This window comes from Corapipo altera, unplaced genomic scaffold, assembly GCF_003945725.1.
Source record: "Corapipo altera isolate COAL_440 unplaced genomic scaffold, ASM394572v1 48b, whole genome shotgun sequence".
Lineage (NCBI taxonomy): Eukaryota > Metazoa > Chordata > Aves > Passeriformes > Pipridae > Corapipo > Corapipo altera.
In genome coordinates, this window is record NW_020884884.1 from 5,348,138 (window position 1) to 5,371,436 (window position 23,299).

Here is a 23,299-nt window from a genome sequence, read left to right on the forward strand (position 1 = left end):
TCATCATCATCATCATTATAAACAAATATCCAGTACTCCACATCCTTGTAAAAATCTCCTTAAATCCAGCCAAAATGAGTATTAGGCCACACTCACTCCAGAAGGATGGTAAAATTATTTATTCTTACATTAGTTTATGTACACAGTGAAGACATTTGGCTAGAAAAATGCCTGCATTGTAGTAAGAGATATTCAAACAACTACAAACTGTCAATAAATACGTTAGAAACATACTGTATGCTGATGTAGAAATACCCTAAGCTCTTTTGGTTACTTATCCAGTACAATATTATTGAAAAGGTTTTTGGTATTTTTTTCATGCAACATCAAAATTCTTCCTGACAATTCATGCTATACAACATATTTTTTTCCTTATTAGGAATGGGGTGAAGTTTAAAATCCTGTTTATAAATAGTAAAAAAATCACTGAAAATTTTAACATAAATCTCTCAATTACTGTAATAAAAAGAAAAAAACAATTTAAAGAAGGTCTTGCCTTTAAAAAAATCCAATTTTCTCAACTAATTCTTTAAAAAACAGGCAGTATGTCTAAAGGGATGTTTCCAACACCCAGGACGAATCATTTGTGCTTCAAAATTTTAAGAGGAATATTCGTGGCAAAAACCTAAACCCAACCAGTAGGTAGAGGAGAGATTGCAGTACAAACTGGCTAAAACCAAACATGATTTCAAAATCTGTCCAGGAAAACACTAAACACTTATCCACGTCACTATGCCATCACCTACTCTAACAATTAGAAATGGAGTTTTAATAATACTTAGCTCTCTTCATGCTCAAACTTCTTCACAAACATTTAAATAGCTCTAACACTTCTGCAAGTATTATTATCCCCATTTTACGCTTGGGGTAGTGGAGGCGGAGAGGGCTCGGTATTTCCCAGGATACAGACCACATCCTTTCCATCTTGCCTCCCTTGCTTGTCCAAGTTCTTTATCATTTTCTGTATTTTATACTCAAAGTACTGAGGAGTCCCAGGACACATGGTTGGTACATTTCCATCAGTTATTAGTGGTTATTATGCAAATTGTGTCACTTTGAAAGTTACCTGACAAAGACTGAAGTAATAATCAACATGAAATCCACATCTGAGGCTCAGGGTTGATGACACAGAATGCCACACCACTGTCAAACCAAGCTTTCTGTTTTTGTAACAATGCTAGGGACATGCTGTACAGCTGAAATTACTCTTGAAGTCAATCATGGTGGTACAAAAGAATAAAATTTGTTCCTTGCCATCTGTTTCTGGGAACACGGAAAGCCCCTATGGTGGCTCAGTACATCCTGACATTGTAAAACAAAAAGGACTTCCAGATGAAAACAAAGATTTCAGATGTGCTAACCCACCATGAGGTATAGATTACTAAGGTCTCTTCCCTTCCACCCCCCAATTTGAAAATATATGTGTCTGAGTTACGTCCTGAAAACCACGTGGGAAAGTAAATGTCTAGCAATAAGATTGCAGATACAAAATACAGTATTTTGCCTTCATCTTAGTACCAAACCTTGAATTATTTTAGTTGATATCAACATCCCACACAGAGAGGGCATTTTTCATTTTGCCACATTTGCCCTCTTGAATTTTCTGCCTTATACCTTTCAGTCCATGCCCCGTTTTGATTTTTATCCTGCCTAGTTTACTCTTACTCTAAATCCAGCTTATTGTCTTTCTGTCTCTTGATAAGCTTTGGAGCAATGGATAATGCTGTGGTGTTTCACTACCTGATCTGTGAGAGATGAGAGATGCAAAACTCTGTCACTTGTAATAACAAAATGGCTGAGAATGCAAAATTACATCCCTGTTACAGGCACCCAAAAGGCTTTAAAAAGGCACGTGTATTCTGTGTCACTTGTTCCTCAGTGCCTGATCTTGATAGTTTCAGTGGGTCTCCAATGAACCCCATACAATGCACACATTCCCTTGCAGTATGGAAGGAACTTGGAATGAGAATTAAGATCTTCAGACAACACAGTCAGCAGTTGTTACTGTGGCTGTGTCACCCTTTAACAAACGCTAGAGCTGCACTATCTGTGAGAATTGGGTTCCTACTGCAACCTCACTCCCTAATCCCTTTTCCCCCTTCTTCCCCTAACATCCAAATTTCTAGGAGAGAGGAACAGTGCATGTTACGTGGGCTTTCTCCCAGGCAGATATCCAAAGCTTTTCCTGCCTTTTATAAAGCTTGTAGGCCAGAAAACATCAATTTTGCACAGATGTGGAAGAAAAAGAGCAGTTTTGCCCCTCTTCCAACAGCACAGCCAAGAGCTGGCAGGCTGGCCGAGTGCCCTGCCTCTGGCCATGTCCTGAGAGGTGAGAAGTGCCTGCAGCTTTTGGCTTTAGATGGGGACTGTCGATGTTTACCACTAATGGAAATCAGTCCCAAGGCACTAGGCAGGAAAGGAAAGGACATAAGAAAGCTGTTGTGACCTGGGCGTACTCTACATAGCTGAAAAACCAGGCTAAAAAAGTAAGAGGCATTGGTGCCTTCCTCTGGGCTTTCTGGAAAAACATAATTAAAACAAATTACAAAAATGCAAGATACTTGGCAAATGTTTTCCCTGCCTAACTGAAGCCATTCTCCACTCTTCAAAAATCCAGGAGATGGAGGGATCAAGACATTGATTCAAATTTGCTAATGTTGAAATGTTTCTATTGCAGACAGGTGAAATGCATTTGCATGTTTGGGCATGGCTTCACTGCTGTGTGAGGGATGGGAGCCCACAGGCCTGCCTGGGCTCCAGGGAGGTTACTGGAGGAGTTTCGTCTCCAAACACCAGTTTGGTGATGGGAGAAAAGCATTCCCCCCAGCCTGGACTGAGCCAATCTGGATTGAATGCATGTTTGCACCAAACTGGACTTCTAGCTGCCTTAAAAATGCAGTCTTGAAAAAAGGGTTAAAAAAGGAAAGGCTGACACTTTGGCAATTCATTGTCTCTTATGAGTCCAAAAGCTGTGAAACATTCTCAGTAGCTTGACTGGTGGCAATTCACTATTGCATGGCTGGTAGTCACCAAGAAAGCAGTTCTTAATGGTTAAAGCAGTCACATTGATTGGGAACAATTTTCACAATTCCTCCAGATCAGTTAAATCCACGACGACTTTCAAAAACAGAGTGTCATCTCTGATATAGGTGTTCTTTGTGTTCTCCAGGACCGCGTGCGGCACGAAGCGGGGACATCCGGAGGCAATATTCATTTCCCCATCTGGCCTTTTGAAACTGCTGCTGTTGGGGTCGGCTCTAAAGACTTCCACAATGTGATTTTTTTTCCCACTTTGGTCCAAAAGCATAAGTGTAACTTTTTGCTTGAAGGGCCACAGCAGCAGCGAGTCAAATTCCCCCCTCATCACTACAAAGTAGAGAGAGATGTGTGTTCCCTTCCCTGAGCCATCCCCGTTCAGGTAGGCTCTCGCACACAACCTGTACCCACAGCGGCTGGTGTAAAAGGGCTGGCTGGCTATGGAGAGGACACGGCCTTCCACCGCTTCTTTCTTTTTCATCTTGTAGTCTGTGATTTTCCAGATTAATTTCCCATTGTAGCACGTGCCTTCCAAAAGCTTAAATCGTTCTTCATTTTTATTGAGCTGTGCTTTGTGAATATTGATCTGGAGATCATGTTTGCTGGACTGATCTTCCAAAACAACTGAGAGAAGGGGAAACAAAAAAAGAAATAGGAAAACAAAACAAAACCAAAAAAAAAAAAAAAAAAAGAGAGAGAGAGAGAAACGTAAATAAAACTGTCTGAGCACCCAGACTCAAGGTGACAAAACTTAACTACCCAACTACCCAAGCCTGAGTACAGGCTATAAACTACTGTGACTACAGCTGTTAACTTTTAAAATTGTAATTGCAGCTGGTAGTTGTGTAAGAAACACTGGTAACTACAAACCAGATTGAAGGCCTGAAGATGGATAGCACCACGGCCTTCATCACAGTGCACCAGCCAGACCAAGGCCAGTGCTCTGGCCCTGCAGTGCCACAGGAATTTGGGAGACATTGTGCATTAGGGGAAGGTGGGAGAACACAGCTCACACCATCACTGTTTGGTCTTAGAATGCAAGAGGAAGGAAGCCCTTTCTAGCGAAGAGCTGCAACTAACTGACTGTAGCACCAGAGCCTCTACTTAGCTACCAGCAAATCAGCAAACTGCCCCCTCCACAGAAAAGAACCCAAAGTGCTGACATACCCAAGCGTTGATCGTATGTCTCCATCAGGGCAATCTTCTGTTTTACATTTTCGATTGTGTCAAACAGGGGCCGCAAGTCTAATTTACTCTGCTGCTGGTTTGCCATCTGTATTAGCTGTTTCACTTGTGATTCCAGGCGTGCAGACTTATCCAGGTGGCTGGCCAAAGCCTTCCCAGTTCATGCCATTGAGAAAAGGTGGGAAGTAGAAGTACAAGAGACATCCATAAAATCAGCCATTTTCTTTGAATTAAGATAATGAAGTCTTTAGCATGTCAGCAGTATCATCTATACGGTGCATTGAAAGTGCTCAGCTGGCTTAGGAACTTACCTCAAATGCTCCTTCATGATTAATTCAGCACATTTATGGATTGAGAAGCCATCCCTCATTTGGATCCATTCACGCTGCATCACTTCACTCAACTAAATTATTCAAATTTATACCAGTGTATTTGCCATGGGCATCTGGCCACAAGGATTTGTAAAGTGCTTTTTGCCCACATCAGGTAACCAAACATCTTTACTGATTAAAATGAAAAGACAATACCATAGTGTAAAAAAGCGAAAAGGGCTTGTGGAAATTTGTTATTGCCCTGCTATTAATGATAACTAGTACTGGATAAATATGTCAGAATGTAAGAAAGCAATTGATAAAAAAGGTAAAAATCAATGTCTCACCTGTGTGCTTACCATCAAGTTGCTATTTTTACCAAACAGTTGTGTATACTGTTTGAATTCTTTCTCACACTTTTTAATGGCCTCTGCCAGCTGCTGGATTTTAATCTCTTTACATTCCAGGCTCTTATATAGGTCAGATATCTACAGATGGGAAAAGCAGAGTATAAAAGCTAATGAACACCAAAATATACAATAAAGAAATTAAAACATACACAGCAGTGGAAAAGTTTACAACGCAAAGCCTCTGATTGAGCTAGACAGAGCACTACTTAATTCACAGCTTGTGGATAAGCACTAGCAAGAACTGAACATAAGGTAATCAGACTTGAATAGATCTGTGTGGCTACAGGTGCAAAGAGGCTCATATCTCTGATCCCCATCCCCTTCAGCTCTATCGTGGGATAATATATCCTTATTTGCACACGTGTGCATGTGTGTTTCTGTGTGTATGTATATACATTTTTTTCCCCTCGACTGAGGCCTAACCAGTAAAAGCGATGAGTCAGCGAGGGATACAAACTTCAAACCCAAGTTATAGCGCTTTGGGACACTTGTTTTTTGCATGAACAAGCAAAGAGGAAGTCCACCATCAGTTTGGATGCATTCACCTTAGTAAGACTGGGCGTACACCCAGTGTCACCTGCTGGAAGCCACAGAAGTGATCATGAGCAGAGAGGTGCTTGCAACTGGCTCTGGTGCTGCCTCTACAGAGTGAGTGACTTGGGCATGTAAAGGCTCCTTTCTGGAGCAACCTGACCAGCCAATGAAAATTTAAAATGCTTTATCTCCAAACCTCATATCCGCTGTAAATAGAGACCAAAAGCAAATGAGGTGAGCAATGGCAACGAGCCTCCCACTGTGCCTGGTGGAGAATATACACACCTGAGCACAGAGAGATTTCCATGTAACCGACTGACTTCACTAGAAGAGCTTATTCTGACTTCTGAGGTGTGCGAAGACCATAAAAACAGTCTTCTAAAGTGTAGCTGAGCTAAACTAGGCAACAAATGTAGAGTATCATATCATCCTCCAACCAGTCAAGAGCCGCTGAAGAGTGATCATTAAACACAACTTACCTGTTCTTCCAACCGGGAGTTCTTGTCTAAAATCTGCAGCATGTGTTCCCTCAGGGCAGTGTTTTCATGTTCAGCAAGTTTCCCTCTTTTAACCTTAGTGAGGCAGAGGAGGAAGTGAAAGAATCAAATAATAAGCTGATTTTTGAAGCTGTTAGTAAAAAATTTGTTGATGAAAACATTCAAAATGTCTCCTCTGTGCTTTGAAAGTGAGGGAATGGCAGTCCTGATTCTCTAGCATAGCATCTTCACTATCCCTGGAGGTTTTTAAAAAGAGATTGGACGTGGCCCTTAGTGCCATGATATAGTAACTGGAGTTGGATCAGGGGTTAGACTTCATGATCTTGGAGGTCTTTTCCAACCCAATCTATTCTATGATTCTATGATCTTAGCCAATGTTAGAAATGACTGTGAAAAGACTTAAAATGGTTATTTTGATTAATGACTCTGACTGGCTTGGGAGACAAAGTCCAGTCCCACTAAAGACAAAGATCTGTAAAACAGTACCTTTGCAAGACATCCGTACTGCTTATATGGGCAGTCCACTTCTGCTTCAGGGCACACAGCCTGGTGCTTTTCAATCTGCATGTATTAACACAGAGTTTGGAATGAAATAAATATTAAGTCATTTGATGCACTTATAAAATCTGAAAGCCTGCATCAGGGGTGAATAAAGGCCACTGTCACGACAACTGCAAACCACTTAAACAGGAAAACGGGTGTTCAGAGTCAATAAGCAAGATAGGTATTCTTCCATACTACAAAACATCAATGGCTTACAGTGACCAAATAACACACTTAAAAGATGGGAGATATATCCCTTTTAGAATCAAACAAAGAAAATACTTAGAGCAATGAAATTTTATTGGCATGGGCCAATGTGGTCTGCAATGCAGCTTTCAGTTTTCATAAATGCGTGTGATCTGCTGAATCGCAGTATATGAAAAAATAATAGTACCTCTTTTTTCAGAATTATTTGTGAACAATTTTGGAGACAAGGCACAGGATAATTAGGACAGTCATCTTTTTCATGATTCTGGGGAAAAAGAAACAGAACAATGCAATGGTTTGAATTTTTTGTGAAGTAGTACATATAGAGGAAGTTATGCAAAAAGTAATCCCAAAAGTACACGTGCAAGCCACATATCACCTTGTTGTTCATAAGAGAGCATCAATAATTGGTATTATTTAAAGCATATTTATTATACTTTCTCCTTCAGCTACTCAACCAAATTTTGTTTCAGGAGTTGTTAAGTACCATTGCAATGCTGGAGACTTTTCACTCAGTAACATCAAGAGGAAACACATACTAGGGATTCCCCTGGAATGCTTCATAACCTTACCTTTATGTTAATGAACACCACATATGTATTACAGTACTGACACATTTCTTCTCGAAATTTACAGTGCTGGCTCAAGTGTTCTTTCACATCTTTCCGAAGAATCTGATCACAACATCCATCATTAGTGCATTGCGTGCTTTCAAACAAACACTGCTGAAGATGCTCCTGCAACACACAACACCAAATTAAACCCAAAAGTATTTCATTGCATCTCAATTTACCCAGCAGACCCACAGAAACAGCTGGCAGAGTCCTTTGTATGACTTTCACTTTTCATTCAATCGATACACCAAAAAAAGGCCCAAATGGCCAGTATGACTTGGCAAGTTTCCTTGAATCAACATATGGTACCTAAGCATACAGAATATGTACAGACACTGGATATACTAAAACTACATAATAATACTAGATATACTAAAACTACATAAAGCAAATGGTTCTTATTAAAAAAAAATAACCAAAGGCCAAGCTGAACAAGGTAACAGCCATAATATTTGTTACTTATGGTGTATAGCTAAGTCATAATTTTTGTACTTAAACCAAATTGCTGCAGTAACTCTGAAGACAATGACTGGGATTTAGCTGATACACAGAATTGTCATGAAAATCAAAGGCTTCAAAATCTGATCAAGCAAACTAACCTGATATCGTCCCAGAATTATTTTTGAATTGCAGTCAGGAAAGTTTTTGCAGAACACATGCAAATTGAGAACTTCTCTCTTACAGCAGTTGTCTTTGAATACCTGTAAAGGAAGCAAACCAGCTTTCATAGGCAGCCACATAGGACGTTATGAATAATGTAAAAGAGCAAAATATCACTACAGATCTCCTAAGTTTGCAAGTATACCCTCCATAATTCTGAGTATGGTTCTTGATAATTCATATTGAAAATTTATATTATAAATATAAATAAAACCATAAATGAATTTCTAATAAGCACAGGCCTTTCTCCCCATATTCCACATCTGTTATTCCACAGATGCTGATCCATCCCACAGCCAGCAGGACTAGTAGTACAGGAGCTATATAACCACTGTCAAAGCCTGCCTGTACCTAGAAGAAAGCAGCTGGAGCTAACAGGCCCCAAAGGCCACCCAGCTCTGTGCACACTCCACAGTGTTCAAGCAGTGCAGCGTGCCTTTGGGATGGAGACGATGCCGAAACATCCTTTCTACTGTACTCAGTTGTGTGTGCAGAAGCAAATCAAGCCCCCGGAGCAAACTTTAAGTCTTATTTAGAGCTCTTCCTGTAAGGAGCACGATAAATGTTGCACTGTTGTCATCAAAATTTGTCCCAAGTAGAAGATGGCAAAGGAAAAACAAAAATCATAAGGACAGTCTGATTACAGCTTCCTTTCAGGAGTACGGCAGAAAGGAAGCAGACATTTGATTTCACTACAGAATTCATTCTGACATGATCAAGTATGTATACTTTTAAGTATACTTAAAAGTAGTATACTTTTAAGCCTTGGCATATAAATAAGAACAAATTAATCCATTACAAAAAAAAAAAATGAACCAAACCAAAAACTAACCAAACAGAACACCCTCCAACCAGAAAACAAAACAAACAAACAAATAAAACCCAAACAAAACAACCAAAACCAACAGTAATTTGTAAAATAAAACAGATGAATTTATCTTTTCTTCTAAAAGTCACCCAAAAGTAAATTAAGTCTGCAGGGTTAATGAGATCTAATGGAGATATTTAAGGAGCAAATTATAGCCAAGTGAAAGCAAAGACAACTAAATAAACAAGATAACCCAGCAAGATGGGGCATTAAAAAGTAAGTCAATAAACTCTCCACTAAAAAAAAAAATCTGATCACTAGGGAAGATTTAGAACTTTGTGAAACTCTTTGACACTTTACTAAAAATAGAGAAGACTAAAATGAAATAACTTCAGAGAGGTATAAAAATAAATCTTTATGTATACAGTCATACTTCCTTTCCGGGACAGCATCACTGAGTACACTATTTCCCTTAGCATAATTTCAGAGACAAAATCCTGCTCTGCCCTGAGGACTAAGAGCCACCTTGTTCTCAGCTCTCTTGCCTTTTCCATGCAGATGTTGCCTGCTGAAGTAAAGCTATAGTCACTTACCTCGTGCATTTTTATTGTTTCTTTGTCGACAGGACAGGTGGGTACCGCATTTAACTCCCTAGAGCATAATTAGAGTCATATTAACTCACAGAAAATTTTATTTATTTTATGAAATTGGGCTATGCTATAATCTGACTCTGACATAAGTCATATGATACCAGATACCATAAAAACAAAAAAGTGCTCCAAATCCACTTTCATCTGGCAACCACACAGCCAAATTCTGGCCAGAGTTCTACGAGGGCATTAATCTGAATGTGAATGTGTAACAGAAAACAGAGTTTGTCCTATGAATGTTAAATGGTAAAAACCATAAGATGGTTTTAAATTAAGAGGACTTTGTCACTCTCTGGCCATCTGCTGCTCTCAAATGTTGTATCTCAAAAAATCCCATTGTGTATTAAACCTAGCCTTTGCCTAGCAGAAGCAGTGCCCTCCTTGCTACACCACTGAAAGATCTAATGGCTGCTGCCTTAAAAGGCTTTGAGAGTACAAAAGGGATGCAACCCAGAGAGAAAGCAGCAAATATGAAGCATCTAAAATTCACAAAAGGTAACTAGCGACATCCATCCACATAAAGAGGCTTCTCTGCAGCCTTGCCGGGAGAAATCCTGCCCTCAGGAACAGCAAACAGTACATAATGTATTCCCAGACAGGTCTGTGGGGTAGAGTCATTTGTAGCAGATAATTCCCAAGCAGATGCCAGCAGCCTTGTGATCTGACTGCAGTATCAGATAACACTAACAACAATTTTATAACTCCACTAAAAAAAAATTTCCAAAGAAATTTTACAGAAGAAAGTGAACACCGCTTAATCTAACCACCAGTGCCAATACTGTGAGACATCACCGAAACCAAATTCTCTGCAGAGCACCATGCCAGACAGACAGACTGAAACAGCATCTCACACAGTAGTGCTCCAGCTTACATAACAATTTCTTAATGTTGACTTCCCTGTGGTTCACCAGCACTGGGTATGGTCTTTAAGGACACCTTTAAAACACTGAGCATGCAGTCATTGAGTTCATCAGAGTCTTTCCATTGACTCCTTCAGCGTCTTACTGGAGCAGTAATACCATTATGGCACTCACTGCTGATTCATAGAAGATGTTGAATTTTTTTTTAGGAAAGGGAATATGGGGAGTTTGCGAACACAGGAGGAGTTTGCACTCACCTCAAAGAAAGAATGCACTGCTGGCAAAATCGGTGCCCACATCCTGTCTGGTGGGGGTTGTGAAGGACGAGGTGGCAGTAGGCGCACTTGTACCGATCCTCTAAGGTTTCAACAAACTTGTAGTCGGCGTCAGGCTCAAAGTCCAGAGAGGTGGTGCTGGCAGAGTTCTGGCGTGTGAAGATGCCCGAGAGAGCAGTGGGTTCGTCACAGGCCATGGGAGCTGCACTGGGAACCAGACACAGGGGGAATCTCTTCAAATACTCACTGGCAGCCACGCTGCATCAGCTACCGCTTGCAGCAGGGTGCCGCTCGAGGGAGGGCTGGCATCTGCAGAGGGGTGAGACAGATTCCAGAGGGAAACACAGCACCAGCTATGGAAGAACAACAAAATGCTCACAGAACTGCAAAATGATAATTACGTGACAAGCATCAAAGCACACTCCTTTGGAAAAGAGTATCACAATCTGTAAACAGAGACCTTTATGTTTGGGGTTTTTTTTTTAATATTTTCTTGCAGCAGTTCTTAGTCTGGAAAAAACTACAAGAGTCAGTAGTCAGACACGGTTGGGGAAAGCAGAGGCCTAGTCTTTGCCCTAATGTTCACCAGGAAAGTCTATACTTAAGGTAGAGCCCACCCACATGACTTCACGAGTTCATTGCACTGCTTCAGGCACGAGGTGGCTTTGTGGTTCACAGCAAGGAGCATACAAAAAATAGGCAGCAAGGGGATTTTACCTTCAGTTTAGGTGTTGCAGGAGTTGAAGCCTCTTAACTTGACATCTTTCTTTTTTCTGTGGATCCCTCATTTATAGCAGTAAACTCCTACTTTTTCAAGTTTTATTACATTATGTGCAAGTCCTTGGCTATATTAATCCTGTCTGCAAGAAGTGGTGGAAAAAAAAGAAAAGCAAGATTGCAATCAGAGGTGTGACGTAAGTTTTTCTTTCAACCTACTGATGTTCTTACGTGGCACAGGAATGCAATTTCCCAGTAGGAAAAACTGTCAACATTTTTTTCCAGCCTTAAGACACAAACCTCGAGACCTTTGTCACCAGTCCCTTAATCTCACAGTAGTTTTTTTTGCAAGTAGCTCAAGACCTAGAGCCACTCTGGTTTGCATTTCTTGTAGCTTTGCACTCAGAAGACGTTTTCCTTACAGGATGTATACAAAAGCACAACACCAGAGCTCTCAGATTGTTTCACAGGAGAAGTGCTCAATTTTATAGCGGTGCCACAAGATGCTATCTCTCCTCTGTGCACCACCCACCCTGTCAGACACTCAAGTCATTCTTACTGGCTTCAGCACCTCTCTGAGAGCTCTCACTCAGCTGCTGTAAGGTCACTGAGGGTATCTGCTGCTTTCGGAGGGAAGCAGGGCCAACACACCACCAACCTTTTGGCTGGCATGAAACAATATGGCAAGTACAGACACACTGCCCTGCCTCTCTGCTGCAGTGTGTTCCTGGCCCATGAAAACAGTGACTAATGCTGTGCTATGCACAGTGCAGCATTGCCACAGACCACATCAAGCTTCAGAAAGCAACATCCATTTTCCTTTCTATTTTAACAACCCACACTGGGCAAGGAATTCCTGTGGACAGTTAGTGTACCTGAACAAAAAACAAGCCAAAGCACTTAAACAACTAAAATGTATTCCACAGCAAACATTTGAGTGCTCCTGTAACTCAGCACCCTTGTTCATGGTTGTACTCTGTATTTACCTTCCCAGCTTGTGAGGGTCTCCCTGTTATCCACCAGGCTGAATGTCTGACACACTCCAGCACAACTGATCACCCAACATCGACAGCCCTCAGGAATATGAACCTTAATCATATTTCAGGCATAAAGACTTATTATTCCAACTGGAGTTTGCAAATTACCCTGTTTGGTCCCTCCACATGAACAGCCTCCTGGCTTCAAACCAGAGATGGTTGCCCATTTGGTCCTTTCATTTTTAAACAGCTGACCTTTTCTTCTCTGAAAATGGGGTTCCTAGTTCCCTGACACTTAATAAGGACCAATTCTAATTTCCTCATGTCAACCAGAAATGCCAAAATGCAGCCTGAGGGATTACCACCCTCATGCCTGGGCTGCCTCTGTAGCAGATGCCAGCAGCAGAGCATGCCTGCTGCTTCAGAGGCAGATGGAGAGCTGTCACCATCAATTTCCACAGCACAGATTACCTACAGGATGAACTGCCTAAGAACTCATTCTCTTGTCAGCAGGTGAGAACCCTGAAACAATTTTCCTTCCTTTTTCTTATTAGTGCTCTCTCCCATTTACATGGCATCCACTTTCCTGAGTCCTATTACACTCCATTACTTACATCATCTGATGGCATGGTTTAGCAAGCTAATGCCACACAGTCTAAAAACACATATAAAAAAAAAAAATCAATATTTTATCCATTTTGCTGTTAAGGGTCTTCCTTAACTCCAGAATTTCTTCCAGCTGCGGTGAACAGATGCTTTAGGCAAAAAAGTTATGGGACACACTAAGAAGAAGCATAGTCACCAGCCCAAAATCCCATCTAGAAACTCCTTCAGAGCTCTCACTGTTCATTAAATCAACCAAAGTCATTCCCATCTCTTTCTGCAAGGAACACTCTGCTGTAGTACAACGCCTTCCAATTCTCTTGTTGAAATGAGAGCCTTTATCTCCTTAAATACTTTCACAATGCACCCAACCCCAAAAATGGAGACCCTCTGTGAAAGAACCTCCTCCACCTCAGCCTTACTCAGGACTGCACTGCACAGCTAAGGGCAGCTCAGGGCACAGGAAAGAGCACTTCAGGTGAAAGGCGAGCCTGCCTGCTCAGAGTGCAGAATGGAAACCTCTGGGTGCCCAGAAGATCAGGGATGTTTGCCACTGCTGACAGCCTTGCAGAAGGTTTGCTGCAGGGTTTGCAGCTGTTTTGCTGGAGGAAATGGGCTGCCCCAGGAGAGAGCCTGTGGATGGCAATGCTTTGCCCAAGCTGGAGAGGTGCCTGTGTGAATCAGCTGGGGAGAGGAGCTGAGAAACAGCAGCCCTGTGCCAGACCTAGTGCCAGCCAGTGCTCGGTGGGATGTGATCCAAACCATCACAGGCAGCAAGTAATTCCCCATGCCAGTGCTCACCAGTGACTCGGGCGGGTCACAGAAGCTCTTCTTCCACTTCTGGCTTCCAGCACCTGGGCTCTTTGTACTGAAACCAAAGGGAAAACGTCAGGGGAAAAAGTGCTTTTTGGTGACAGTGAGAGCACGCCAGGGTTATCTGAATCAATTTCCTGCTTACGCTAATGCCTGGCCAGTGCACGTAGGGGATGAGAGACGCTTTCACTTCTGCCTGCTCACAGCTAACAGCAAGGGGAAGGTGTCCTGTCTTTGTGTACTCTCAGATTTTTCAGCACACGTGTGAACCATAATGCTGTTTTAAAATAGCAGAGAGAGGCGGGTTTATGCTGTATGATGATGCTCTTGTGGCAGACACACAGTGCATGCAGTAAAGGGATTTTCACTGCACCTCCACTGCAACAGCACACACACAGAAACCCCCTCAGTTTATGGAGACTGAAAATCTACACATTAAACCCCTGGATTTCCATATACTGAAATAAATAGAATTAATTCTGGCCACACATAAAAAAAAGTAGTATGACTCACTAAAAGCTAAGCCCAAGTCCTATAAACAGCTACCAGTGAGTGGGAGCTCAACGGCAGCACAGCACAAAGAGCTCCCAGCTGCACCTTCCTACCACTTCAGCATCCCAGCCCTGCCTGCACCAATAGCTGTGCAAGCAAAATGCTTCTGGAACAACTCTTTATACACAGATGCTTTAACTTCACTGGAAGTAATCCAAGGAGGAGAATTTTCATAACAAAAATAAACTTTATTAAATGTGGGCTATCCTATTTTAACTACCACCACACCAAACTGAGCCCAAACATTTTCCATTAAAATACACCCCACTTAGTATTTCTAACTGTTCAGAAACTGAGCAAGACATGAGTACAACATAATAATAAGGAGAAAAATCAGTATGGGCATGACTTACTAGGATATAAAATGGCATTAACATTTTAAAGCCATGTTCAAACAGCTCCCCTCCAGCAGTGCTGCTGCCTATCTATGGCACCAGTAGTCAGGATGGACAAAGGCCATATACAAACCTGATGTCCCATTGAACTATTGTGGACAGATTAACTTCTTTTAGTCACAAAAATATACTTTCTCCACATAGATTAAACATTTCCTATAACGTGGGTGCTCTTTTTAAAGAGAGTATTTTTCTCCTGTTTCCTCTCACATGAAGCCAACCCCCCTAAAAGATCAGCACATATGAGCTATGAGTGCACCATTACAGCAGGCTGCAGCACCAAAACTTCCAGGACAGCAGACCTGAGGCACCATGCCTTTTAGACCGAGAAGGGCAAATATCTGTGTTGTTCTCAGAGATTTGGTCACCATGCATGGACTAGATGACAGGATCCTTGGTTCTGCTGCCCAGCAAATGGGGGCTGAGAGCATGGCTTCTGCTACGTTCACTGCATGAGGGGAAGGTAATGTTCAGCAACTCTCCAGGATTGGGGTATTGCTCAATAAAAAGCACCGTGATTACTTCTTCACTCACCACGCTTCCATGAAATACATACAACAGGGAATAGAAAAAAAGTTATACACCTGTGTTCCTATAGCTCTACTTCAGCTCTATTGCTTTGCCCTAAGGTACCTGGCAGGGACAAGTCTTAGAAGATGCCCTGTCCCTCTCTCTCAAATTATGTACCTTATATGGTACATCAGAACTGTAAGCCTGTCTTAGTCACAGTGGGAAAAATTTGTCAAATTTAGAGGTCTAAGATCAAGTCACTTCACTGGGAGCTGACAGGCAGAAACATGATGGAGGGGAACATACCTTGCATTAAAATGACCCTGTCCAAGCTGCCTTATAAGCTAGGTAGATTAGCTACCTCCATATTTTTTAATTAAAATAACAAAGTTGTATGATTTACTATTTACTATAATGCCTTCTACAAAAACACTGTATTTTGGGGACAAGAAATATATGCCCCAACTCTTAACATAGAGAGTGGAAGAGGTAACAGAGTCTGCTAAAGAATGGCTAAAAATATCTATACAGTTGTAGATATATATTTAAGATATAGCAAATTATATGGAGTCATGTGAAAACAGCAGATTATGACATCTGACATCACTGAGTGTCCCTTCCAACCCAGAAGAGATACAACATTTTGACTGCTGACAACAAAACACACTTGCAGAGTCCCCATGGGGGAGAAGAACCCCAGCTGCATCACGTGTGTTACCCCAGCACAGAGGCTGCAGAGGGAAAGGATCCCCTACTGCACCAACACAGACCCACTGCTGATACTCAGGGCTTACTCCCACTTCACCTGGCACTAAGTCAGCCTCAGGAGCTGCTCTCCTGTTGTCCTAATCACTTCAAAACTGCAGTGCAGTGACCAGCTGGTACCCAGGACAGAATATTTCTAATAGCAACAATTTCCTATTGGATATGTGCCTGAGCACCTACAGGGGATGTCGCTGCAAAGGACAGCAGAACAAACGTTTTCTTTTGGATATAGACAATACTATCCTAACCAAATTCCAGTATTACCTTATTGTCAAGGCACAGTAAAATCTTACTAAGCAAGCATCAGTTTGCTAATCTCCATAGGCAAATTTTCACTAAGCAGAATAAGACAGTAGGGTTTCCTTTGCGTAGAGGTACAGTCAAGCATTACAATGAATTCCCGTAAGATTAGACATCAGCAAGTTTTTAAGACACAGATTACAACACAGATAGCATTAAAAAAAAAATTTAAAAATACCCTCTTACAACCAATGAAGTCTGTCTGGTGCTGAAGCAGCTCTGATTTTACAACCAGTTTATTTATTTGCTACATCTACTGTTTTCCCTGGATGTTCTAAAAATAATGAATTAATTTTGCATTATCTCTCTATGTCTAATCAACACAATATTGTTACAGTAATACAGAGAACTTTTGCCTTAAAATAATCACACTCATAGCTGGAAAATAACTTTGTTCCCATCACTTCTGTAGCAATCCCTGGCTTGCACGTTCCCAAGCACCAACAGAAATTTCAGTAACAAGGCTCTGCCACTCACCCCTATGACACTGTGGCACCACTTTGCCGGTTCAGGGGTGAACACAGTTTCTGAGATGTTTTGGGGTCTGCAGCCCTGTGCCACTCACACCTCTGTGTGCCACAGTGTACCCCTGAAGAGCCCTTCAGAAATGAGAAATAATTCTAGCAATGGTAAGATCCTGCCAGCATTAACAAGACACGTTCTGGTGAAGCCTTACCTGGAAATGGTAGCTGGTCCTCAATGGGGAGAAAATGAGAGAGAGAGAGAGAAAGAGAGACAGAGTGCACCAGCGTAAGCTTTGTGGTTAACACAACAGTATGAGCATTTTAAAACAGCAAGGGAGTGGAAATCCCCTAGAGTACCTTTGAAAAAGATCATGTATAAAAATGTTTTAGAAGTGTTAGGATAAAAGGCAAGCCAGTGAAAAGTATTTTGCCTTACTGAAATGATGAAGGGACTGCAGAGTTTACCATCTGGAGCAACACAAGGTTACCAGGGATGTTTCTCACAGTTTTTAATCGATGATACAGAATATTTTTTACCTTTCACAAAAGTGGTTATTGATGTGACAAAAAAAATACATGGGCAGCAGGAAACACATAAGGACATATGGAAAACCCAGATCCAACCCTGTTTATCCCTCCATGGCAGCCTTGGCAGGCACAAGTGAACCCACTTGCTGCAGGAAGTGAAGCGTCAGCTCATGGAGGAAACAGCACTGGCTCAGTCACATCAGCTCATGCTACTGGCTGCACAGGCATGTCACATTTAAACAGAACCCTCAAACTGAAACAAAATCCATTTTAAGAAAATAAACATTTATATTTGGGTTTGTAATAATTTAAGTGACCATAATCCCTAATGATTTTGTAGGCAGAACTTAATCATGCACACAGGATTCTTGGCAGCCTTCATCTCCACTGACTGTGCATCAGTGTCCCTTGCCAGCCAAAAAAGTGCTGCCCTTGCAGCAGTGCCAGTGACTCCATCTCTTCCCCCACTCTTTCTTTTTCCTTCTCTGCCCCCTCCCCTTGCTTTCTGCTCTCTTGGCTTTTTTTCTTCATCCCCTAAAATAAAGTACCTTATTTTCTATAAAAGCAATAATTTTTAAGTCTCTTGTTATTTAAAATACTAATTTTCCAAAGAAAGCTTCTATCTTGTAGTAAATGTAACATATTAGCCTTTTCCCTCTTCAGCCTTTTCCCTTTAGCTAAGCTTGCTCCCAGAGCATTTCTAACCTATTTCAATTTCCATTTGCCCTTCCAGGAGGTATCTCAACCTCCTGCATGTTCTCCTGAATCTTCCTTGAAGCTCTGGAACAGACTAGTCATTGCATCATGAAGTCAGTGGGAAAAGGAAAGGCATGAACTTGCAGGCGTGTTGCTTCTCTACGGGATCAAATCAATTGATCCAAGATGCATTTCTAAGCGCAGCCTAAGCTCACTTCTACAGTCAAGCTTTTTATACCAGAAGGTATCCTTTCATCCTTGCCATGAACCTGTCCTCAAAGTGCTTCCTGGTCAAACTGTAGACTGTACACCACCTTGGACCAGGCTGACATCAGAACAGCACAACAGCTTGTACATGGGCTTTCTTTGAACCCGGCAGCTCTGAGGGAAGGACACATCCGCCTGGTTTTGTCAGGAGGAGACAGCACTGCATGAAGTGTAATGCTCTGTAAGCACAGCTCCAGGAAGCACCATCTGCTTCTGGGAAGCTTTGGGGAAAACCCCAAATGGAGAAGTTGAGTGGGAACAGGATCTTAATTTTAAACAATCTGTCTGCAGATGAGTAGAGAGCAACAGGCCAGTGTTATTGTTTGCAATCAGTCCGGCGCCAACTTCAGTGCTGAAACCCTGATCAAGTTTCAAGCAGATTCAAGGGGATGAAGTTGAGTGAAAAGACAGATAGTAACAGCATTTAGGAAAGAGAATGAAGGAAGAGACATATGAACAATATAAGAAACAAAAGTTACTGAAAAAAAGTAACAGGAACAGATGGAGAACAAGACAACTAAGAGGTTTTAATTTTTTATCTTTTGTTGTATTGAAGCCAAAGTGAGTCCTCACTTTTCCTAACAAACAATAGTTCATTACACATTTTGCAGAACTAAGTCTTTGAAGCCCATGTCTCTTTCTCTGCCCCATGGGGACACACTATCCAGGACTTCAGTTGGTTTGGCCATGAAGAGATTCGCTAGGCTTAACTGATTCTTCGTTTTAATTTTCCACACCCTGACCCTTTGACTCAGTCTTAATAAAGAACTTTACCAGTATCTATACAGAAATCTATGAATCAACTCAAGGGTTGTTCATTCGAATTACTAGGATGAGCTTAAATTTTGTTCTAACACACGCATGTCTGATGACATACAGACACACATTTTTCTAGTCACAGTCATCACTGAAAACATAACTGCTAACATCAAAATCCAAACGCAGACGGGGACCCCATGAACTTCCTGTTGGGAAAAGCAGTGAGAGCAAAAGATTGTCACCATTTTCTTTTCTAAAAGAACAAACAAACAAACAAAAAAAAAAATCAGGAGAAAGGATGTGCTCTTAAGAAGTCCTTCCCATTAGGACAGATTTACAGAGGTAAGAACCAGGAGCAGTGCTTTCATGTGGCCCCTTCTCTAAATGCAATCAGCACTGGAAAGCCTACCCATGAACGCTGCCACAGCCAGGCAGCAGCATAGCAAGCCCCAGCACTGCCATAGGCCTGGATGAATGCTGGAGCATGCCACATGGACCTGCTGAGAGAGAGGGAAGACAGAACCACCCCTTTTGGTATCAGGCAAGATGCCACGAAGAGGGATGCTGAACATGCTGTGAGCAGCATCCAACCCTGCTTTATTGCTTCCAGCAGTGAACAACATTGCTGCTTCTAGTGACATTAAGGTGCATCTCAGGCATCATCGAGGTCCAAGTTCAAAAGTCCTGAGTGAAAAACTGCCATGACACAAGGTTTAATGACAATGAGAGTGAGAAAGACAAATGCACAAGCTTTATTTTTTTTAAAAAGAGCATCCAGTAGCCTTTCATAATATCTTTCATTGGATATGTGATCTGACAACTGTTTGTAACTGCTCTCTCTAAGACAATATCAAGAAACTAAACCCTTGATTTTTTCTTTCTTAGTTATAAAGAGCCACATTCCACTTTCGAGCACATGGATACAGGAGACAAGACTTTGAACCATCATCTTCTGCAATGTTGCTACCGTATGTTCACAGTAACGTACTTACCCTTAGAGAGTCCCTGTATGCAAAACGTCAGTATATTACACACAAAAACTTGCTTTATCAGTCCCACTCCCGGAGACAAACATGCTTAACTACAGAGCACTCTGGGCAGTCCCATATCAAAACCACTGTGGTTTAGGGTGCAGACAATTTCTCACACACTTGTTTATTTGCTGCAAGATTGAGCTGAGGAGACTGTGGAAATTTTTGCAACATTTTTATTAACAATACAGCATGACTCAAGTTTCTTCACTTTTACACACCAGGGTAAAGAGGTTAGCGTCTTTCCTGGGCTGAGGGAAGAGAGTGGAACAATTGCACATCACAGCCTAAACTGGTATAGATAAGGGACTGACGACAAACAGCGTGATTATAACGCTCCACAGTTTTCCCCCACCAACTGCCTCAAAAGGATCAGGAGACCAAGAAAAGTTACAACTCATACAAACTGCCTGAAGGGCCAGAGAAAGGAACACCTTTACACAGACAGATAATTACTGATGATAAATGATGTCTATTTATGCAAAATCAAAGGGTCAGACAAAGAACTGAAGAAGACAGAGAGCTATAGGAAAGCTCAAAGGTGGGACACAAATAAAGTCCAGGGGATGAAGCAACTACAAGCTGCCCACTGACGGGATTTGGCAAAGTGACTGAAGCAATACATGGCACAGAACAAAGAGCTCCTGACCTATCCCGTAGCTTTGACAGCTGTGTAAGAACTGTGCCCCTGTTTTAGGGTACCTGATTAGGGAGCCTGTGTGGTGAAATAAAGAACTGTCTGGTTTCTGCTATCTGCACTTATTTGAAATTCTTTTCAACAAAGTCTTCAACAGCAGCTTTCTAGCTTTAAAATCTTGTCCCCTACTGGATATCATTCCTTACCCTCTCAAAGCACTTCCCCTCCTGGATGTCATTCCTTGCCCTCTCAAAGCTGTATAACTACTCCCATACTCCCCAAAGTTTCTGTGAGCACTACAAACTTTTCTTTCGTCCTTCAGGATGTTACTCTGAATCTTATCTTTCAGTAGCTTATACATCTTCAGCTGAAGTTTCCTGACAGCTACTCACAGATGTGCCCTATCGCCACAGACCATCTTCCTGTACAGGCTGAACTCTCAGCCTCTCCTTTGATATCCGGGCTGTGGATGACTACCAGTCTGGAGGTAGGTGGCATGCTCCCCTCAACCTTCCCCCAACAGGCCTTCTTCTGCACAGCCCCTGTGCCCCAATATGACACAACCAGCATGTAATCCACTCAGCTCCATAGCCATCCTCTCTCTCTCAGGCTTGAAGCATTAGATCTTCACAGTATCCCATCAACTTCTCCTGCTTTGTATCTCTATATGATACAGTATTTCTTGTCCACTAACACAAATAAAACTTGTCCATCACCATCATCCTCTGGTTTTTCATAGAATCAAGCATGTGGGTTGGAAGAGAACTTAAAGACCACCTAGTTCCAATCTTCCAATCATGGGTAGGGACACCTTTCTCTAAACCAGACTATTCAAAGTCCCATCCAGCCTGGCCTTGAACACTTCCAGGAATGGGACAAATACTCATTTCCAAACACTTATGTCTCTTGAAATGTAGTGTTTTACTTATTTACCCATCCTGAGTGCTGCCACAGGGATCATTTTTCTAAGCCACAGCTATAACCAGATCACCTCTCTCACTGACGCTCCACTTTCCCACTGCACCGAAACCTCTTCACTTTCAAAGCCTATTCTAGTCTCCCTCCACTTGCCCCTACACCCCTCCAGTGATACAGAAGGACTGTTTTTATCTCTGGCCAAATGATGCCAACAGGCTCCACTGCCTCCTTGTTATGTATTTGAACCAGTGTGTGCTGCGAGGGCAGATTTTTTGAGGGACATTAGCAAGCTGTTCTACTTCAAACCTCTTTTCCAAGATCTCCTTTGCCAAGAAGCTGGAAACAACTGGCTTTGGACTATCACACTGGTCCAGAGGGTCGCACTGTCTCCTATTGCCCTCCTGACTTGAACTATAAACTCCCTTCAGCCAAGGGCTGCGGTTTTACGCTCTGCTCGCACAGCTCCTGGCACACTGGGGTCCTCAACCACAGCAAACAGCTCTACGAAACAGAAATAAAATAAGATAATCAAGACTAACAGCAAAGGAAGTTACCCTGGGTGGTTTTAGGCTGAGTGCAACACATGACCACCACAGCTCACACTAAGCTCAAAAGCAACAATGCAACACAGTCCTCGGACGAAGCAAGATGAAGTGCAATACCAGCCAGGCAGGTGCTCAGGCACAAGGACATCGCAGAGTGCATCAATTTTACCTTCATCACTAAACCTGTGCGCTCTGTGTGCAATCAGCTGCGGTGGTTTAAAAATACAACTGTGTTACTGCTGCCAGCCTGGGCCTGACCTGAATACACCCAGCTATTTTTAGTGCATCATTGCACTCCTTTCAGCCATCCCATATTTATAAAACGGAAGTTATGAGGAAAGTTATTCTTGGCTGGCACCGGGAAAGAGCAGCCAAGCTAACAACAGGCAGAGCAATTCAAGAAGTGCCAACAATAGGAGCTCCTTATTTTTCCTTCTAAATATGAAAAGTGTTGAAAGTGTATGGTTAAAGCCTGCTGCCTCAAGATGCTCCCATAGTGCTGTTAATCAGGGAAAATCAGAGGACTCCCTACACACGAATAGAGGGGAAATTCCCTCTCCCCAGCAGCATTCAGTTGACACCAGCAGGGATGCTTGTTACCAGTTCCCTGCAATCTGAAAAGATCAGAGCCACTGAAAAGGAATTCTTCATTCACTCGAGCAGTCCTTGATTTGTTTCCCTTCCAGCCTCCAAAATTTCGGCCCTGCCAAGCTCCGGGGCGGGCACCGGGCCTACCTTTCCCTCCGGCATTCCCGTGGGACAGCGGCCGTGGCACATCCCTTCGCGAAGGGAGCGAGGCGCTCCCGCAGCCCGCCCGCCCCGGCCCGCCGGGCAGGGCTGGGCTCAGCGCTGTATAGGGGGAACCCCCCGCGCCGGGGGACAGGGGCTCTGCCTCTCCAGGCACAACTCCCGGGGCGCCAACTTCGGGTTTGCCACCCCGGCCGCCTTTCCAAGCGAAAACGCGCCGCAAACAAAGAAACGCCCCGCGCTGACTTCCCTCTGCATCGCGGGGGCAGTAAAGGGACTTCGGGAAGGTGTCGCCCACCGTCAGCCGGCCACCACCAGCGCCCCCGGGCCCGCCCCCGGCCGGCACCCACCGCTGTCACCGTCGGGCCCGGCCCCGCTCCCCGACACGCCCCTGCCCCTGCGGGACCCCCGGCCCGCCCGCCCCAGCCGCACCTGTGCCGACGGTCGCTGCCCTCGGCGCCGGGGCCGCGGGCGCTGCGGGGCCG

The 23,299-nt window shown here is 42.8% G+C and overlaps 1 protein-coding gene across 4 annotated transcripts; it reads right to left on the reverse strand.

Moving 5' to 3' along the window:
- Nucleotides 1–96: 96 nt before the first annotated feature.
- TRAF5 (TNF receptor associated factor 5) lies at nucleotides 97–23,275 on the reverse strand. Of its 4 annotated transcripts, none has more exons than XM_027641622.1 (13): nucleotides 16,899–17,739; nucleotides 13,689–13,755; nucleotides 11,308–11,450; nucleotides 10,573–10,797; nucleotides 9,399–9,456; nucleotides 7,937–8,038; nucleotides 7,296–7,460; nucleotides 6,911–6,988; nucleotides 6,460–6,534; nucleotides 5,956–6,048; nucleotides 4,880–5,020; nucleotides 4,204–4,372; nucleotides 97–3,660 (listed from the first exon to the last, which is right to left on the reverse strand). In XM_027641622.1, exons 4-13 carry the CDS (start codon nucleotides 10,785–10,787, stop codon nucleotides 3,083–3,085), a joined length of 1,674 nt encoding a protein of 557 aa, XP_027497423.1. In that variant the 5' UTR covers nucleotides 10,788–10,797; nucleotides 11,308–11,450; nucleotides 13,689–13,755; nucleotides 16,899–17,739; the 3' UTR covers nucleotides 97–3,082. The 4 variants fall into 4 exon arrangements, with proteins under 4 accessions (XP_027497423.1, XP_027497420.1, XP_027497422.1 ...); XM_027641619.1 differs by having other exon boundaries at nucleotides 10,573–10,943; XM_027641621.1 differs by lacking the exons at nucleotides 13,689–13,755; nucleotides 16,899–17,739 and adding an exon at nucleotides 23,247–23,275 and having other exon boundaries at nucleotides 10,573–10,943.
- Between the last annotated feature and the right edge of the window lie 24 nt (nucleotides 23,276–23,299).

Excerpts from the sequence above, each read along its gene's own strand:
- TRAF5 (XM_027641621.1), bottom strand. The coding sequence starts at position 10,787 with ATGGCCTGTGACGAACCCACTGCTCTCTCGGGCATCTTCACACGCCAG. Across the intron at positions 7,461-7,936 it reads TAATTCTGGGACGATATCAG|GAGCATCTTCAGCAGTGTTT; the intron begins GTTAGTTTGCTT and ends TGTGTGTTGCAG. Across the intron at positions 4,373-4,879 it reads ACTTGATGGTAAGCACACAG|GCTTTGGCCAGCCACCTGGA; the intron begins GTGAGACATTGA and ends TGAACTGGGAAG.